Raw genomic sequence first — 20,998 nt, forward strand, 5'->3', positions numbered from 1 at the left:
TCTGATTCTTGAGCTAAGAGGTTGGGAGGTCATGAGGTTGAAATGGGATGTACTGAATGGTTCTCACAAAAGTGCACTGTAGGTGATTATTTTTGTGTTTTTTTTCATTCATTGGATAATTAGCAAACATCTGACCAGTACACAGTAATACAAGGGTCTGTAATTGATGGTCAGGTGTGTAAGTACTTGGTTCCTGCATCCCACAGTAGTAATGGTATAAAGGAAGGAATCAATTGTAGTAAACAGGAACATCATCATACAAGTAATTTTCTTTGGTTATGATCTTTGGTTTCCTTGTTTTGTTGAATGTTGACCATGTGTGATGTGTACAAGTTTAATTTTAATATTTTAACTATGAATACATTTTAATTTAACTTGTTTTTTCGCAGGCATGCAGGTATAAAATGCAGTGTCTTTGAGCTACAACAATTTGTCTGACACTTGAGTAATGCTATTAACTGTTATTGATCTTCTTCTGGTGCTACAGGGTTTGATTCCCTCTGCCACCTTTTAGCTTCTGTGTGACTCATTTCACTAGGCAGTACTCCTGGGCTGCTCCTGAAAAGGTACTTGCTTCTGGTAGGCTGTCCCATGCTGTTAACAAATGTGTTATAAACTTGTCTTTTGAATTCTTACAACCTTTGCTATATGGTGTTTCATGGCAATCGCAGTATATCTCTTGTAATTTAACAGGTTGCCAGATGCATTTTCAATACATTCCTTCCCTAACATCATGAGCAACAGCTCAAACTAAGTCTAAGAACAAAATTGGGAGTGTATACCATGCAACTCAGAAAAAAACAGTAACAAAGCAGCAGTGGGTTCACGTAGTCACTGCCAGTAATCCAGACCCTTTGTGACTACAAAACAACTTAAAAAGTCAACTCTGTAAGATAAAAACGTTTTATTGAAACGTTGAGAGCTTTTGTCCCTGCAACTCAGGACTTCATCAGAACATAAACTGCAACAAGTCAGTGAGGTTTAAATAGTGTTCCATTAAACTAATCACAACTTCTAATTGGTTAATTAATTAGACCTTTCATTAACTCGAAATACTTGAGTTAAACACATAACATCGTAAAAAATAATTAACAAAAAAATGTATATAAACTAGTCCAGTACCCTAGTACCATAAGTTGTGATACACGGTATGTCAATTAAAACTATTTTCTTAAACTTCATAAAGAAGATAATAAGGGGAAGATTAAGAAGTACATTTATCTAGTGTATAAAGCAAAAAGCTTTGTTTTGTGCAAAACAATAATATTGAAAGTTGGTTGAAGATGTAGCTGGAAATAATAAAAACCTTTGTGTAATAAAAACTTATCCAAAAAATGTACAAAACATATGTAAAAATGTACAAATCAGCCCTCTGTTTTTCAAAATAAAAATTAAAATTAAAATTACAACTGAGCTGCTCTCATTTTCAACACACTGGATAGATGGAAATGTGTTAGTTTAACCCTAGTGGTGTGGTAGCATCTAATCGAATCTACCATACAAACTCTTTGTATTCAATGTGGTTTTCCCACTGGCCTCACCTAACATTGTTAGTAATAGTTTCTAAGATACCAAATTCAAAAAACAGTGACACCCTTGCAGGCTAGTGAATGTTTGCATAGGGCATAGTTTGTATTTTGTTCCTTGTATCATATAAATGTTCATAAATCCTTTTGGACAATTTTCTCTTGGATTTGCCCATGTAATATGCCTGGTAGCACCTTTGATTCACAATTTCCTTTTGCAAAAGTTATTTAAGAGGAACAGTGTTTGGTAGCACCACACTACTTTATTTTGTAATATATGAACAAAAACTTAACTTTCCACATTTTACTTTTCCTAAAAGCAGGTCCACATTTTCACATTCCAAAATTTTCTTGATATTATTATCAAACTTATATACAAATTGTGGTGCCTGGCCCACTGTATGAAACACTTCATTGTCTATTTTTAATATTGATCAATTCTTGTTAATTGTAAGAATTAACCCCAAAGGGGTTGGGAGGGTGGCCCAAGGTACAGGGTTTGAATCTCACAGGGGATAACTGGCTAGGCTTAAAATGGCTCGCAAGGGCAGTTAGCCTAGTACTAACCTATGAACTTATGATAATGGACATCATTTGGGTATGACTACCCTGTGTTTCCAAATGTTAGCTAAACATTCCACTTATGCTGCGCTGACAAGGTCATAAGAAGGCTGAAACATGCATATCCACAGCTAGTGGGGTTTGGCTTTATTGGCCTGAATTTGTCCATAATAGACTTAAAAAGAAAAAGTCACGGACATTTTGAATTGCCATACAGCTGAAACATGTGATGTCCTTATGGGGTCATTGCATATATTCCATGTTGCCTCTAATGAAGGGGGTTTCAAGGTATCACACAGTGAAAAGGTTAGCTTGGCTAGATTTTTTTTTTAGTTTTTACTATCCCTGAATAGGGAATTGTGCAAAAAGCTTTAGCTAGGCCGAGGTATGCAGTATGTGCCTTTTGCCTTTATCCATTGCTTTAGTGACACCGAGGTATGCAGTGTGTGCCTTTTTGCCTTCATCCATTGCTTTAGTGACATTTTCCAAAAAATCTACCAGGTTGAGTAAGTGTGACCTGCTCTGTATGAATCCAAACTGAGATGGGTCCAGTGATTGGAGATTCCCTATGTCCTGATTGATTAGCTCCGTAAGTCTTACTATGGCTTTGCAAATATTGCTAGTCAGACGTATGGGTCAGTAATGGCCTGGGTCTGTGGAAGGCTCTCCTTTATGCAGGGGAGTGACTGAAGCTGTTCTCCATTTACTTGGTACAAAACCTGTATGGAGGCAGACTGAGCAGTGTTGTTAGGAGTGTGACTAAATGATGGAATAATAATCATATTGATAATTTTAAGTTCACTAAAGTGATGAGTTTAAAAGGTCAAGTTTTGATTTATGGGTAATAAATGAATGGAACAAAATCTCCTCTGATTTGTATAATGAATAACATATGATATTGATATGAACCACTGGGTAACTGCACAAACTAATAGGACTTTCATTCTAAAATTCAGTTAGTGCCTAATATAATAAGGAATAGCTTTCCACCCTTTATTTAAAAAAATGATTCAAGAAAATCGTTATGTATCTAAAATTTATAAGCTTGTTAAGGATACAAAAGTATATATGAAAAATGATTACTGGAATTCCTTTTCACTAATCAGCCATACAAATGTATTTGAAGTTGATAAAAAATAATCTTATTATCACCACAAAATCTAGATCCTTTTTATATTGGAAATTCTTTTCATGGATATTTTTACATAGAACCTTTACTACTCCTCATAGAGTAGTACAAAATAAAAGCCAGTAAGTGATTGAGATGTAAATCTATGCTAAAAGCTGACTGACAACATGTTTTTTTTATTCTGAACTCTTACAACCTTTTTGGAATGAGATCAGTGGCTTTTTGCAAGCTCAATGAGCAGACAAATTTAATTTATCTAAAACATTACTTTATTTAATGTTCTAATGTCTGGATGTGTCCTCAAAATACAGTCTCTTCTTCTCTGGAGTCTTTAAGACATTACAAGGAAAGTTATTACAAAAAAAAAAAATGGAAAAATGAAATTACTTGCTTGTTTATAGAATTTATCAATACTGTAAACTCTGTATGTTAGAGTGAATTGATCGCTATTAAGATGAGAACACGTAAGATAACCTCTGAATATAATAATTGGTTAAAAACTGAATGTTTTGTTAGAAAAATATCGATTTACATATTTTACAATAGTCATGTGAACATATTTATAGATCTTTCTTTGAATCTCAAGGCTTAATTGTTTGATGTGGACACTATTGTACATAGTCATATTTTTTGTGCATGATTGTTCTTCTTTTGAATGTTAATATGTTGTATTAATGTGCTAAATTTGAAAAATGTTAAAAAAAATAAAATAAATACACATCTGTGTTTATGTTAAGCATTTATTAGTTTGCTGCTGTAATTCTGAGTTGTGCTGAAAAGAGTCTTTTTTGGTCAGGCCTCCACTGTTTATCAAAACCTAAATTAAATGAGTTTTGTCCTTCTCTAAAGTATTGATGCTAAAGTCTGACTGGCATAAGATCTGCTGATAAGGACACATGAAGGAACACCTTCTAGCCAATAAGGAGTGAGGAAACTCAGTATCGCTACTATCATATGATGAAAAGATTATAAAACAAATAATGTAACTGACTTTTTCAGAAAAAGATGTCACTTATGCTCTTGTTAACTGATAGTGTTGGTGATGCAATTTGATTTAAGTAATAATTAACACATATCCCAGAATAGTTAGCCTATATCCCAGTAATGATGCCCCTTCATAACATTTTTGACAAAGGATGATAGTTAATTCAGGTCAGTTTTAGCTTAGCTACATTGGAAACATTTTGACTGGATCACATTGCGGGTGTCAGTATTATACATGCCAAGAATGCTTAAGAAGATGGAAAAAAATCAAAAACTCCATAAACTTTCGGTTAAAATAAACATGGCACAGAATATGATGATATTCATAACATTTAAGGCACTGTGAGATATTCATCTTCTAAGGATAAATGTACAACAATAAAAAAAATACCTTGTCTATAAAATTTGCATCTTGCACCATTCCCATTTCTTCAAGAGCTGGTTTTGCTACGGACACAAGGAACACATTGATACCAGATTCTCTAGCCAGCACTGCAGCATCTTCTACGTCATCAGAAGGCCACCCATCCACAAAAATTACAATCACCTTTGGCTGACCTTTGCGAGCCCCTTTATCTGCAGAATAGAATGTTTGAACTGTGTGCTTCAGAGCTTTTCCTGTCATAAAATGAAACATAATAAATTGAGTTAATATCTGACTGTTCCACTATATTCAACTTTTTAAAATTATTGTATTTAAAACAATCCTATCAATCGCTTTATGCAGATTTGTCAGTTTCATATTTATCTCTCTGGACAGCTTTTTCTCCATGTAAAATTTAGTCTTGCCTAATTTTCTCAGACACCTCACGCCATACTATGTATTAGGTTCTCATCTTACTTATGGAATATTTAGATGGATTTTTAGAATCTCAAATTTGGAGGAGGAGGGAATCCCTTGTGCAGGTGCCCAGAGTCAAAATGAGATAGTCATTTGCACCCCTTCTACTTTCATACTTTTGGTTCCTAATCCTTAATCTTTCTAATACCATTTTCTGGGAGGCCATGTTTGTATGAATAAGGTCTTTGAGCCATAATTTCAAATGTGCAATACTACTGGTGGTAAGTATATTCAGTGGACAAATATTCCAGTCCACCGATTCAATGGATAAAAATAGCTGTCTCTTAACCTGATCCTAATAACATTTACAGAAAAACTCTGAGTGGCAAGTGTTGTACATGGTCTCTAGAGATTACATTCTTTAATGGCATTCCATGCTATCATTAGTGATAAGGGAAAGGCACTTTACAGAACAAAGAAATAATCTAGGGTGCTGGACAAGCCAGTGATGAGCAGCTCTGCAAATGTGCATTTTTGGCAATTTTGCTGAAAATACCGGTTCCTTCAAATGTCACTGTTAGGAGGAATCTGCCTCACCCAATACTGCTGAAACCCTGGAGTTAACTGTAACAGTATTTGGGGTGTAGCTTACTACAACTGGGTTCCAGGGATCTTCTCCCTCAAAAAGTCACTGACACCAGTTTTGATAAATGCTGACCAGGAGTCTATTTGGTGATTTTATTTTCAAGTTAACTGACATGGATCCAATAAGCTATGCTGATGTTCCTTGAAATTTAAAATTTTAACTTGTTTAATATTTTTAGTATATTAGTGCAAAAACCTGAAATTAATTTGAGTGGTAAACACAGCAGCAGCATGACTGAGGTATTTCAGGATTTCATTGTACTGAAAATGGTACCAATAATTGTATTGAAAGGAGAAGCCAGTAGTAATTAATGTGTGCACACACAGATCTTTGATATTGGATACCACTCGTATCAAATTATTGTCAAGAGCATGTGAATACTCAAAATGTACTATGCTCCTGTGCATGCAATATCTCTTCATGCTATTACATTTCATATGAGTACCATTTCCTCAGATGAACAGAAAGTCTAAATAGTTTTGGACAGCATAGAAATCAATGACTGCTGTACAAAGGGACTATAAGTTAAGGTAATCAGCAAGTTAGAAATCCAGATGAGTGAACTAAAACAGCAGAGAAGAAACAACCAATGCTATCCCACTACTAAATCTTTTGGTACCTACTGGTAACTTTTACATTCGGCAAAAAATCATCACAAGCCATAACCTATTGTATCATAAAGCTATTCAGTCATTGATAGATGAGGATGACAATGAAAAAAGTTGAATGGATTGTTAATTCTTCCTTAAAACACAACTTTATTTTACAAGAAAATCAGTTAGTACTTTAATAGCATGGCTGGATTTCTTTAGACTAACCAAACTTGGGTTTTAAGGAAGAATTCATATCTATTTTTGTATTATTTCACTGATACATCTGAAGCCATGTGTGATAGGCCTGATTGGTTCAGTGCTCCTTTGAATTTGTAATAGGGAATAAGACTGAACTATGCCTGATTATGATAATACTTTCATGATATATTCAGCAATAAAGCAGATCAAATTGTTAAATGCTGCCTCATAACTCTCAACTGAATCAGAGACAAATCTGAACAGAGTCAGGGACAATCAGGGATTCTTTTAAAATAGTAATGCTATTAACTTGAAACTTTCGTAGAATAAGAGAGTGTGACCTAATATACATTTTATGAAGTAAAATAAGTCTATAATTACTGTTATTAAGTGTAATTCATCACCTTTTCTCCAAAAGTCACCAATTTTAAGAGGGATTAAGAAGGACAGAGTTAAAATTTGAGTCAAAATCAGGGATGTCCATGAAAATCAGGGACAGCTGTGAGGTGCTGTACTAGTCAGTCATGGTCAGACATAAGTGATCATATCATGGATTCATCAAATTAAGTCACTGTGTTTGGGTTTTTGCTCTTGCTATGAAGTATAGTGACCTTGGAATTATTTATAAGTCTAGGATTTTACTACATTAGTTAAAAGTCATCTCAAACATTTTACTTTTTTTAGATACTTTCAATTATTTGGCGTTCAGCAAATTGTCCAAGATCCTTACTAGTGCAGCAGAAATCCAAAGCCACAGCTAGGATGGAGAGAAAAGGGCAGCTTCTCTGATCACAGGCTGTTAGGAGGTATATTTGGGCCTGCAGAAGAGGTATTGATTGGTCCCTGTAAGCCAGTTTTGTGATCAATGTTTCTGAGTGGTTTAGTGCAGATGCCTATTGGAACTGTAAGCAATATATGTAATAATTTAAATAGCTGCAATTAAGATGATGGCTGCTTAAATAATTTCAGAGACTGCTGCGTGTATATATTAGAAACCACAGCAAGGAGATGGCACAGCTCTTCTGTGAAAGGTGCTCTGAAGAGTACAGGAAAGAAAGAAAACAAAGGCCTACTATTGTAGAATAGCTTTCTGTCTATAGCAGGGGGACTTTTTTTTTGCTCTTAACTCTTTCTGCTCCTCAGCTCTTCAACAGTAACTGGGGGGTGCCAATGAGGGGATTGCCCAGGGCACCAAATGACCTAATTATACAGAGGATATAAAAAGTGTACACACCCTTGTTAAAATGCCAAGTTTTTGTGATATAAAAAATGAGACCACAATAAATCATTTCAAAACTTTTCCAATCGTAAATGTGACCTATAACCTGTACAATTCAACTGAAAAACAAACAAATCTATTAGGGGAAAAAATATAAAAAAAAAAAAAAACGTACAATAAGCTGGTTGGATAAGTGTGCACACACTTAAACTAATTCTTTGTTGAAGCACCTTTTGATTTAATTACAGCATTCAGCCTTCTTGGGTAGGAGTCTGTCAGTATGGCACATCTTGACTTGGCAATATTTGGCCACTCTTCCTTGCAAAAGCACTCCAAATCTATGAGATTGTGAGGGCATCTCTTGTGCAAAGCCTTCTTCATGTCACCCCACAGATTTTCTATTCGATTTTAGGTCTGGGTTCTGGCTGGGCCATTCCAAAACTTTAATTGTCTTTCTGGTGAAGCCATTCTTTTGTTGACTTGAATGTATGCTTGGGGTCATTGTTGTGTTGAAAGGTGAAATTCCTCTTCATCTTCAGATTTGTAGCAGACGCCTGAAGGCTTTCGGCCAAAAGTGACTGGTATTTGGAACTGTTCATAATTCCCTCTACCTTGACTAAAGCCCCACTTCCAGCTGAAGAAAAGCAATCCCAAAGCATGATGCTGCCACCACCATGTTTGGGAGATGTGTTCTTTTGGTGATGCGTAGTGTTGTTTTTGTGCCAAACGTACTTTTTGGAATTGTGGCCAAAAACTTCAAACTTGGTCTCATCAGACAATAACACATTTTCCCACATTCTTTTGGGAGACGATGTATTGTTTTGCAAATTTTAGCTGGGCTTGGATGTTTTTCTGTGTAAGAAACGGCTTCCGTCTTGCAACCCTACCCCATAGTCCAGACATATGGAGAATATGGGAGATTGATGTCACATGTAGTACACAATCAGTACTTGCCAGAAATTCCTGCAGCTCCTTCAGTGTTGCTGTAGGTCTCTTGGCAGCCTCCCTGACCTGTTTTGATCTTGTCTTTTCATCAATTTTGAAGGGACGTCCAGTTCTTTGCAACGTCACTGTTGTCCCATATTTTCTCCACTTTGTGATGAATGTCTTCACTGTGTTCCATGGTATATCCAAAGCTGTGGAAATTTTTTTGTACCCTTTTCCTGACCGATACGTTTCAACAATGCGATCCCGTTGATGCTTTGTAAGCTCTCTGCGAGCCATGGATTTTGCTATAGCAGGCAACTGAGTAAATGTCAGGAAAATCCTACTAGGACAGCTGAACTTTATTTCGGGATAATCAGAGTCTCTTTAATTGATGGTAGGTCTGTACCAAGAAGACTGAATGCTGTAATTAAATCAAAAGGTGCTTCAACAAAGTACTAGTTTAAGGGTATGCACACTTATGCAACCGGCTTATTGTATGTTTATTATTTTTTATATCTTTTCCCCTAGCAGATTTGTTTGTTTTTCAATTGAATTGTATAGGTTATAGGTCACATTAAAGGTGGGAAAGTTTTGAAATGATTTATTGGGGTCTCATTTTTATATCACAAAAACCTGGCATTTTAACAGGGGTATGTGCACTTTTTATATCCACTGTATCTCTGCAAAAAACATATGAGTGTTTTTTGGAGACATTAATTTGCATAAAAAGCTCTCACACAATCTGCCTTCCATGAACTGAATGATTCCCAACCCTCTGTAAAACATGCAGTCTAGGACCATCACTTTCAGGGAATAACCTGAATACAAAGATCATAGAAGTGAAATGATTGCAAGATGTTAAGGCACCTTTTTATATTAGGAGAAAAGCTTAACCTAAGACCTTAACAGAATCGCTGAAGCCCAGAAACAAGCAGTCTGAGAGAAGATAAGAAAATGATGACTTTATGTGTAACCATGGATTCAGCTAGTGAATGGAACAGTCCTACTGTACTAGCTCCAAAGCAGGATGGTATAGTCTGATTTTGTAAAGACTTCACAAAACTTAACAGCATCTGCAAATCTGACAGTACCCTATGCTCTATGTAGACGAGTTGGTGGAATTACTAGGAAGACTTAATTCTTATCTACCCTGGACTTGACAAAGGATGACTGGAAGATCCTCTTAACTGATGAGGGTAAGGAGAAAACTATTTTTCTAAGTCAGGATTATTTCAGTTTGCCATCCTCCCCTTCAGTCTCCATGGTGCTCCAGCCACATTGTACAGATTAATTACCATGAGCTGAAGACTCCCAAGTCCCATGCTGGCACAACTCATTGGTCAATTTTTTAAAGGTGTTCGAAAGCAAGCAAATGCCTATTATTTGTACAATTGCTTTTGCCTATAACAGGAGGATTTTACTTTTTTGTTGCTCTTAACTTTGGGGGCTCTTTTTGCTGCTCCTCATCTCTTCAGCAGTAGTTGGGGGGTTGATAATGATGGGATTGCCCAGGGCACCAGTTGACCTAGCTATACTTCTGCAGAAATATAAATGTAATATCTGTGAAGCAAGTTCTACACTATATGTGGCTGGATTGATTAGTAGCCCTAGAGGGCACATTGTAAACCTGAACTGAGTACCTACCTCTGCTAAGGGCCTAAAGGTCATCCACTAGAAAGACAGAGATTCACATCTTTCCACAGTGCAGGCAGTATTAGAGTCACTAAAATAGGCTAAGCTTACTGTTACTGCTCCAAATGACAGAAGTAAAACAAATCTTGGATATGTAATTGGAAGGGGGTTGATCAACCCCCTGAAAGTAACGGAAGCTGTAAAGAAGAGGCCCGTTCTCCAAAAAGAAATCCATTCCTAGTTTGCCTTCATTGTATGTCCTTTTATGAAAGGGAAGCCACCTGAATGGATCAGATAGACACTAGAAGCAGAAGAAGCTTTTTAAAGGCTTAATCAGATCCTTTGTGCAGAGCCAGTTCAGATCTCATTTACTTCTTAAAGCCATTCACTGGACACACAGATCCTTCGAGGTTGGGTTATGCAGTGCTAACTCAAAAGGTGGACAATAAAGAACATCTGCTCTGTGATATCAGCAGGAAACTAGGTAAAACAGAGACAAAATACTCCCCAACAGTAAGGGAGTACTTAGCCATTAAGAGGGGCTTTATGATCCTCACAATATTACATGTTGAGTAGGTAAATTCGCCTTCAATGGCTTCACCAACAAAAAGAAGGCAGTTTGAAGGTCTGCAGATAGATTCTAGCAGTCCACTCATTTTGCTTTTGGATTCAGTATTGTCCCAGTGTTCACCAGTACAATGCAGATGGTCTGTCTGGTTGCTTACTGGCCTTCCAGTGGGCTTATAGCAAGTGGGATCACAACTGGGGGGGGGGGTCATCTGTAACAAAGTATGGTGGTTCCACCAGGTAAATGCCCAACAGATAATGGAAACAGTAACAGATAGGGGCATTTTAAGAAGACAACACTAATATTAGGTTTTATTGGAGTATCTGACTGGGGGGAAGTGAATTAAGCAAAGAAACAGGGACTGGTCTGTTTAACCCGAGAAAACTGAACTTTAGGCATTTGTAGTCAGCTATTAATGTGTACCTTTTTAAGGCCAGGGTAACCTTAGTACAGTAGAAGCTGTTGAACTGTGAGTCCTGAAGAGTCTGGGGGACTTTTGGTGAAAGAAGTCAGACAGGCTGCAGCAGATGGTAGTGCAAGGTCCATGGCTGCCAGTGGGAATCCTGAGAACAGGAATTTGGAGGTGCCTGATAGACACTTTCTGGTAAAAGACTTAATTTGCTTTATCAGTGAAATCCATGGTGATAAAAGCCTTTGTGCTGTTTGGTTTATGTATTCTAGAGAAAGACTTTTATTACTTGAGTGAAACTTTTTGTGTTTTGGAAAAAAAAAAGTTTACTGTGGGGTGCATTTTAAAAACAGCATCCCTGCAGAATAGATTGTACACCTGAACTAAACAGCAGTAGTTAGTAACAGAACACTTGTGTCCTGACTATATCAAAAACTCAGTCAGACAGGACAGATGGACAATGTTACACTGTTAGCATCTACCAATTGTAAAAGAGCTGCTCCACCTGAAATTGCAATTAAAGTTTTAGTTTATATTCATGAGGTTCATAACTACTCTTACATGATTATAATGGAACTACCGGCTGATTAACTACTGGAATTAAGTATAATGCAATGTAAAGAAATGGAGCATTTCTCCCTGAGCATCCACTGAAAATGGATATTACCCAGTCAGAGTCTCTCAACTGTACAGATGTTTGCATAATGTCCAGATTTTACCTCATATTATTGGTCTGTTTTTCATAAAATTGAAGTTTTCTAGCAAATTAGTTGCAAATCATTAAAGACCGAAGTTAGAAAATAATGACAGACATTTGAGTTTCAGACTTCATACCCTTCACAAAATTCACACTAATGCAAAACCTGTCATTCTATCAACTTTCTAAGTTTGTCAGGGCAATTTTTAAAAAAATTGTCCCTGTTTTTGGACCTTTGTCCCACTTTTATTTATGGCTTTGTCCAGATTCTTGTTGTAAGAAATTGAAAGATATGAGTCAGCCTTTCCTGGCAAATAGAGACAAACAGATAAATAAATAAATTCTAGCTTTCCTTACAGTAGAGACAATGAGTATTTGACTGAACTGTCAAGGTTATTGCCCTTGCTTTTCCTGCTTTGTTATACCACAGATTTGGTAATTACATCACTATTGATTGACTTCCTACTTGTGGGCTAGAACTGGAGTCAGCTGAATTCAAGTATTCACAATATGATACCACCATAACACAAACAGGAGTAAAATTAACGTTAGAAAGGATATGGGAATTAACATGCTGTCTCAGAACACGTAGTTAAGGGCTGAAGTTTGCATGACAAAACAGTGTGAGTGTGTAGGAATTCACTTTAAACTCTATTTGAACAATATGGAAGTTTTCTATAGAACATGAAATTGGGGTTGCAAGCTATCTCCACACAGAAAAAGATACTTTATTTATTATAATACAGTGCTGAAACATTTATAAGCAAAATCAGAATGTACTAGTATATTGTACTGGCAAACTACCTGTGACATGGTTTGCAAAATCAAGCAAACCAAAACAGTAGTTTTCTCAGCCCCCCTCCCCTTGTATTTATAGGACAAGACAAGGTAGATACCACAGCTTTTAAGCTAGTACCATAAAGGTCAGTCATGTCCTAGCAGTTTTTGTTTTTTTTTTTTTGCATTTTTTTCCCCCTGCTGTCTGCCACTTATCAGCCCCTTCTCTGCCAACTGGCATTCCCAATCTCCAGGATGAGCAGGAAGGGCCATTATTCAGACAGCCATTGGGTTGGTTTGAAGATTTCTCTTCTCTCTTTTGCTCCTACGTGAATGCATCCAGTACAGCTTGGGGGGTTGTGGTTGATAAATTTTCCCCCTGCTCTATGAAGCCAGGCTTTCTTGCAACTTTTAATAAACTAATATGCTGACTCAGTGTTCAAACTTGGAATGAGCGGTTTGGCAGACATCAGGTTGGTTTGAGGACTTCTTTGCTCTCTTTTGCTCCTACCTTAATTCATCCAGTAAGGCTTGGGGGGTTGTGGTTGATAATTTTCCCCCACTCCATGGATCAAGGCTTCTTCTTAAGTTTTAATAAACTAACATGCTGACCCAGTGTTCAAACTTGAGTAAGTAGTTTGACACACATGTTAAAACTGTATCTAAATTTATTTATTTATAATTTGTTTGCCAGGCTAGTCCCACTTTGCCAGAGACTTCTTTTCAGGTGAAATCTGGGAGGGTCTTCATATTTACTAGGAGAAAGTTGGCCAGGACCCATGGGAAATTCACTTACTCTTTACAACAGGGAGAAATGGAGAGCTCTTTCCTTGCAGGTATGGAGGGGGATGTACACTTCTCCAAGATGGCACAGACAAATCCAGCAAGATAAGGAATGGAGTTGGATTGTATGCAGATGTCCCTCCATAAGGGTGGAGAGGCTGGTAATGTTGCTGCAGATGAAAGCCCCTTGAAAGAAACTAGATTGGACTATTACTGAATATTTATTTATTTTTTTTTTAATTTACAGTTTGATAGCTGCATAGGTGAGTGGTCCAGAACCCTTTTCAGTCACAATCTGGGTACAAAAGGTTCAGAATAAAGAAGCCTGCAGCAATTAATACAGAAATGCAAAACACAAGTAAAGAAGAAGACAAAACAATAAAGGAGTACAGGTGTCCCTTATGTCCTAAGATAACAAATAGGTTGTCAGGCAACAATTAGTACAAACTAATGCAGTGTCTTCTGAGGTTAGTTAACATTACAGAATATTTATAGTATTTACAATACATACAAGCAGTAGACAGAAGAATCATATACTCTTTGTACAATTGGTTAAAGCTTACATTGTTAACATTGGTTAATATGGATACGTTTGGTCAAAGACAAAGTTTAACCAGTATCATGGAAGCACTTGCACTCAGCTTCTTGGAAAAGGAAGTTTTTAAGTGATGTCTTGAATGCCAACAGTGTCTTGTTAACTTTAACTTCAGCTGGTAGCTTGCTCCATAGTGCTGGTCCTAGTCAGGAGAAAGCCTTTTCATCAATAGCTAATTTATAGCATGGTCTAGCTATGGAGTCTTGGGTGCCTTTCAAGGAGCAATTTTGTTCCCTAAGGAATAGGTGGCTTCTCACAGGTAGGCAGTAGCCCATATGCAGTAACTCAAACAGAAGTGAACCAAGATGAAAAGTAGCTCTACTATTGCAAGGAAACCAGTGAACCTTCTGTCATATGGTACACTAATATAAATTTTATTGTGCAATTAATACAAATTGACATATCTTATTCTCTGCAGTTTGCAGTTTTAGGGCATTTTTGGATGGATTTAGTGTAGTTAGTGGTAAGGCATATTCCAATTTAGGCATCAGAACATTTTTGGCTATAGATTTTCTAGCGGAGAGGGTGAGGAGGTGAGATATACAGCAGCATAGTTTTAATTGCTATAAAACTTTGTTGGTTATATTTTCAGTACGAGTTTTAAAACTCAGGAGTGGGTCTAGTGTTAGTCCTAGATATTTTTGCTCTATTAGTTAGGTCACCGAACCTAAGTTCTGGTAAAGAGTTGAGATTTTGTGGGTTAGCAAGTAGCATAACATTAGTTTTTTTTGTGGGGGTAATTAAAAGCCTTTTCAATTGCTGCCAGATGTATACGTTTGAGAAGTGAATAAGCAGCAGGATTCAGGCCGTTGTTTTGCATGACAGGAGAAAATCTGTTCTGTTTAGAGATATATGATTCTCTCATCTCTGGTCTATCAACTTCCTTCAACACAAACAGAATGCCTGGAGAAAAAGTGATGCTTATTTGGAATTAACCTGAGATCCACCAGGCTATTTAATGTGCCAACACAGATGCTGGATACAGAACTCTGCTTTGTTGCTTGACTGGAGTTTCTTTTGAAGCATAAACCAAGACTGATTAGGCCTACAGGAATTAAATCTCCCCTGTTTCTTTTAACAGCATTCTTATGATTAGAGTGGTTGGTGAAAAGATACAGATTAGGTCCTGACACCAGGCATTGGTCACCACTGCCTCTGCTCGTGGAATATCAAACCAGAACGTAGGTAACTGGTGATGCTAGTGACAGTGATTCCTGAGGTTGACCTCAGATTTTTGTCAACTTTGGGAAGGCATCATTGACCAGTTCTTACTCATTATACTGAGGTTTGCCTGCTACCCATCTCTGCCATAGTACTCTCTTGGAATAGAATGCAAATCATCTGGAAAATATAATTCATTGGAATAGTTTGGTCCAGAACAATGGCAAGAGTGCAACGTACAACAAATGTGTGCCTAACCGCCTGCTGATGGGCCACATTATTGTTGTAATTGTCTGTCACAATCTGTAGAGTTCCTCTTTCTATTGCTTATTAATTTATTATCAAAAACCCAGCCACTGGGGATGCACAAGCCAGTGCATTTCTTTGTGCCGGTCCCAAGCCCGGATAAATGGGGAGGGTTGCATCAGGAAGGGCATCCAGTGTACAATTTTGCCAAATCATACATGTGGACCACATTACAGATATACATACCAGATCGGTCGCGGCCCGTGTTAACAACGACCGCCACCAGTACCTTTGGCTAACAGGGTGCTGGTGGAAATTGGGCTACTGTTGGCCGAAGGAAGAGAAGAGGGGAAAGGCATGCTCGAAGGCAGGTAAAAGCTAGGGCTGTGATAGTGAGGGTCGGAACTTTGAATGTTGGCAGTATGACTGGTATAGGGAGAGAGCTAGCTGATATGATGGACCAAAGGAAGGTTGGTATATTGTGTGTGCAAGAGACCAGAGGGAAGGGGAGCAAGGCTAGGTGTATCGGAGGCGGGTTCAAATTGTTTTATCATGGTGTGGATGGGAGGAGAAATGGCGTAGGGATTATCCTGAAGGAACAGTATGCTAAGAGTGTTTTGGAGGTGAAGAGAGTGTTGGCTAGAGTGATGTTTATGAAGCTGGAAATTGATGGTGTAATGATAACTGTTGTTAGTGCATATGCTCCACAAGTTGGGTGTGCGATAGATGAGAAAGAAAAATTCTGGAGTGAATTGGATGAAGTGGCAATGACTGTACCCAAGGGTGAGAGACTGTTGAGTGGAGAAGATTTCAATGGTCATGTTGGTGAAGGAAACAGAGGGGATGAGGAAGTGATGGGTAGGTATGGTGTTAAGCAAAGGAAAGCAGAAGGTCAGATGGTAGTGGATTTTGTGAAAAGGATGGACATGGCTGTGGTGAACATGTATTTTAACAAGAGCAAGGAGCATAGGGTGACATACAAGAGTGGAGGAAGATGCACACAGGTGGATTAAATCTTATGTAGAAGGGCCAGTCTGAAGGAGATTGGAGACTGTAAAGTGGTGGCAGGGGAAAGTGTAGTTAGGCAGTATAGGATGGTGGTTTGTAGGATGACATTGGTGATCAAGAAGAGGAGGATGAGTGTGAGGGCAGCACCAAGGATCAAATGGTGGAAATTGAAAAAGGGTAATTGTGAGGTGGGAGTTTAGGGAAGAGTTAAGACAGGCACTGGGTGGCAGTGAAGAGTTACCAAATAGCTGGGTAACTACAGCAGAGCTAGTAAGAGAGATGGCTAGAAAGGTGCTTGGTATGACATCTGGAAAGAGGAAGGAGGACAAGGAGACCTGGTGGTGGAATGAAGAAGTACAGGCAGTATACAGAGAAAGAGGTTGGTGAAGAAGAAGTGGGATTGTCAGGGAGATGAAGAAAGTAGACAAGAGTATAAGGAGATGAGGTGGATGGCAAAGACAGAGGTGGCGAAGGCTAAGGATAAGGCTTATGAAGAATTGTATGAAAGGCTGGACACTAAGGAGGGAGAAAAGGACCTGTACTGATTGGATAGACAGAGGGACCGAGCTAGTAAAGATCTGCAGCAGGTAAGGGTGATAAAGGATAATGAGGGAAATGTACTCACAAGCGAGGAGAGTGTGTTGAGCAGAGGGAAAGAGTACTTTGAGGGGCTGATGAATGAAGAGATTGAGAGGGAGAGAAGGTTGGATGATGTGCGGATAGTGAATCATGAAGTGCAGTGGATTAGCAAGGAGGAAGTAAGGATAGCTATGAAGAGGATGAAGAATGTAACGGCTGTTGGTCCAGATGACATACCTGTGGAAGCATGGAGGTGTTTAGGTGAAATGGCAGTGGAGTTTTTAACTAGATTGTTTAATGAAATCTTGGAAAGTGAGAGGATGCCTGAGGAATGGAGAAAAAGTGTTTTGGTACCGATTTTTAAGAATAAGGGTGATGTGCAGAGCTGTAGTAACTACAGAGGGATTAAACTGATCAGTCACATCATGAAATTATGGGAAACAGTAGTGGAAGCTAGATTAAGAAGGGAGGTGATGATTAGTGATCAGCAGTATGGTTTCATGCCAGGAAAGAGCACTACAGATGCGATGTTTGCTCTGAGAGTGTTGATGGAGAAGTACAGAGAAGGTCAGAAGGAGTTGCATTGTGTCTTTGTAGACTTAGCGAAAGCATATGACAGGGTGCCTAGAGAGGAGTTGTGGTATTGTATGAGGAAGTCGGGAGTGTCAGAGAAGTATGTAAGAGTGGTACAGGATATGTACGAGGGTAGTGTAACAGCAGTGAGGTCTGCGGTGGGAGTGATGGATGCATTTAAGGTGGAGGTGGGATTACATCAAGGATCAGCTCTGAGCTCTTTCTTATTTGCAATGGTGATGGACAGGTTGACAGACGAGATCAGACAGGAGTCCCCGTGGACTATGATGTTTGCAGATGACATTGTGATCTGTAGTGAGAGTAGGGAACAAGTGGAGGAGACCCTGGAGAGGTGGAGATATGCTCTAGAGAGAAGAGGAATGAAGGTCAGCAGGACTAAGACAGTATATATGTGTGTGAATTAGAGGGAGGACAGAGGAATGGTGAGGATGCAGGGAGTAGAGGTGGCAAAGGTGGATGAGTTTAAGTACTTGGGATCAATAGTTCAGAGTAATGGTGAGTGTGGAAGAGAGGTGAAGAAGAGAGTACAGCCAGGGTGGAGTGGGTGGAGAAGAGTGTCAGGAGTGATTTGTGACAGACGAGTACCCGTAAGCGTGAAAGGGAAGGTCTACAAGAGGGTAGTGAGACCAGCTATGTTATATGGGTTGGAGACTTTGGCATTGACAAAAAAGCAGGAGTCAGAGCTTGATGTGGCAGAGTTGAAGATGTTAAGATTTACACTGGGTGTGATGAGGATGGACAGGATTAGGAATAAGTATATTAGATGGTCATCCCAGGTTGGAAGGTTTGGAGACAAAGCCAGAGAGGCAAGATTACGTAAATTTGTTGGTTTGGACATGTGCTGAGAGGGATGCTAAGAATGAAGCTGCCAGGTAACAGGAAAAGAGGAAGGCCTAAGATAAGGTTTATGGATGTGGTGAGAGAGGACATGCAGGTGGTTGGTGTGACAGAGCATGATGCAGAGGACAGGAAGAAATGGAAACAGTTGATCCACTGTGGTGACCCCTAACAGTAGCAGACAAAAGAAGAAGATTAAATTATCAAAATTCAGTCAATGAGCAGCTGATGTGGTACTTCGTATGAAATAGACACTTTCAGCCTTCCGTTATTATGTCCCCTAGATAAACTCCCAAGAGTAATTGGAAGCATTTGTTGTCAATGTGTAACTTGGTACTGGAGGTATAAAATGTAACTCTTCACTGTTGGCCTTACTCAAGACCTCTATAATTCCTTCACCAAAGGTGGAGTCAACAAAGCTTGTATTCTGGGGAATGAGTACTCTGATTCCAAAGATAATGTGGATATCACTGGAATTCAAAGATGTGAAGTCTGGCACTGAAAACGACACATATTCTTAGATTTTCAAGAAGGTCCTTGCATATACACTTGGTAGAAAAATATGAAAAAAGTATTCTATCATAATTTTTATATTATTCTAAAGAAAGGAAATTACCAAGGTTTACTTTTTAAAATGGTACTTGAAAATCTTTTTGTATGAAAAGGAGGAGTGTCTTGTTTCAGACAAATTACCAGCATGTAAAGTACTCCGAAGTATTCTATATGGTGAAATGTACAATCTCCAAAGACCGGGTCATATAGATCATACATGTAAGGATAAATATGAACTCCTTGTGCCTCAGATGGACAAAAAATGGTCCTAGAAATCTGATAAATAACCTGGTGGTAGTAAAATGGACAGACAGAAATTACTTAATAAAGACAATTCCATACCTCAAACCATAGAAACTGCCTGTGGGCTTTTTGAAAAGGGATATGGGAAAAGGCATCTTTCACATCCAAGATTACCAACAAATTATTCTTCATAAGAACAGGAAGAAAAGTGTGATAGGTCAACTTTCTGAACTTCTTTTGTCATTACCAATACAAGAACCAGTATGACACAGTCATAGTCCACGTGGGAGTGAATAACCTAAGGCATACTTCACAGGATTATATGAAGACAGACATGATGGAGCTCTCTGAATATGTGCCCCAGGCAGGTATGAATCTAGCCCTGAGTAACATCCTACCTTCACCAATGATGATGCCACAGTACAAGCAAAAATTGATTGACTTCAACAACTGGTTTAGATTCTGGTGTCACAACAAAGGGGTCCAATATCTGCCAGCCTGTGGAGACATGATCGACAAACCACACTGCTTTGCAGAGATAGTTTGAACTTGTCTGGATACCAGCCACAATTTTCTCTATCCCCATAGTGCCTTTTTTAGGCCATACCATGTTGTTAAACCCAACAACATAACAAAAATCACTCATGACTGCCTAAAGGTACTGTTGCTCAATGCTAGGAGTTTAAATAAAAAACAGCACTCACTGGAAGCACTCTTCAACCTGGAGAATGCAGATTTATGTGTAGTCAAAGAGTTTAGACTATGGAAAGCACCACAACTATCAAAAACTTCAGTGCCTTTCATACATTTCAATTTCCCTCAGCTCAGGATAAGACAAAGGAAGAGGAGGTACACTGCTAGACCGGTCCATCATCATGACTCACTTTTAGCTGCTCCAAGCTCAGTTAACCATAGGTGTGAGCCCCCTATCATAAGTCTGGAAACCACATCTCCTACCTAAATCTAGTGGAATCTCTTAACATTCAGCCTAACACTATACTTATGGGTGACTTCAACTACTCCTCCATAAACTAGAAGACTTATACAACCCATAATTCACTTGCTCAGAGATTTTTGGATTTCGTCAATGCAAACACTCTGGAGCAATTAGTTAGCTCCCCAACTAGAGTTACAAATATCCTAGATATAATACTTACAAACATGGGGGGATGCTGTTCCCTCCCATGCATTAACTCCTCCCTGGTAAGATCTGACCACAAAATGATCTCCTTTTGTGGTAAAACAAACTTAGAACCGCCATCAAACTCCAAACTTGTTAAGAACTTTGCTAAGGCCAATTACCCCAAACTAAGTGCCAGTCCCCTAGCATAAATAGGCTTTTCAACAATAGGAAAAAAAATCCCATCTAAAACCAAGAAGGAAAAGACAAAACAGTGCAAAAAGACACTCACCTATCTAAACAAGCAAATTAGAGAGCTGGTCAAATCTGACAAAGCAAACTATGAGGTAAAGATAGCCTCCCAGGTGAAAGATAACCATAAAGCTTTTTTTAATTATGTTTGTAACCTCAGGGTGAAACAATCAGCAATATGCCAAGTTAATCATGAATGACAACACATACCCAGCTGGAAACTATAGCTGCTGGCGGGCAAGTTCAATGCAAACTTCTCCCCCCATCATCTCCTACTACACCCAAAGAAATACCCACAACCATCCTCCAACCAGTCATTATGAAGGAACAGGTCTTTATTGAGCTCACTAAAGCCAAAAAACACTTCCTTCATGGGTTCCA

The 20,998-nt window shown here is 38.5% G+C and overlaps 1 protein-coding gene across 3 annotated transcripts in view; it reads right to left on the reverse strand.

The window, feature by feature from the left end:
* Positions 1 to 20,998, reverse strand: part of COCH (cochlin) — a 382,700-nt gene that overhangs the window by 21,778 nt on the left and 339,924 nt on the right. For all 3 annotated transcript variants that reach the window (XM_044073810.1, XM_044073808.1, XM_044073809.1), the window contains exon 10: positions 4,592 to 4,818. In XM_044073810.1, coding sequence (XP_043929745.1) covers positions 4,592 to 4,818 — 227 coding nt within the window. The remainder of the gene's footprint in view (positions 1 to 4,591; positions 4,819 to 20,998) is intronic.

This window comes from Protopterus annectens, chromosome 6.part0 (genome assembly GCF_019279795.1).
Source record: "Protopterus annectens isolate FY-2018-M chromosome 6.part0, PAN1.0, whole genome shotgun sequence".
In the NCBI taxonomy this organism is placed as follows: domain Eukaryota; kingdom Metazoa; phylum Chordata; order Ceratodontiformes; family Protopteridae; genus Protopterus; species Protopterus annectens.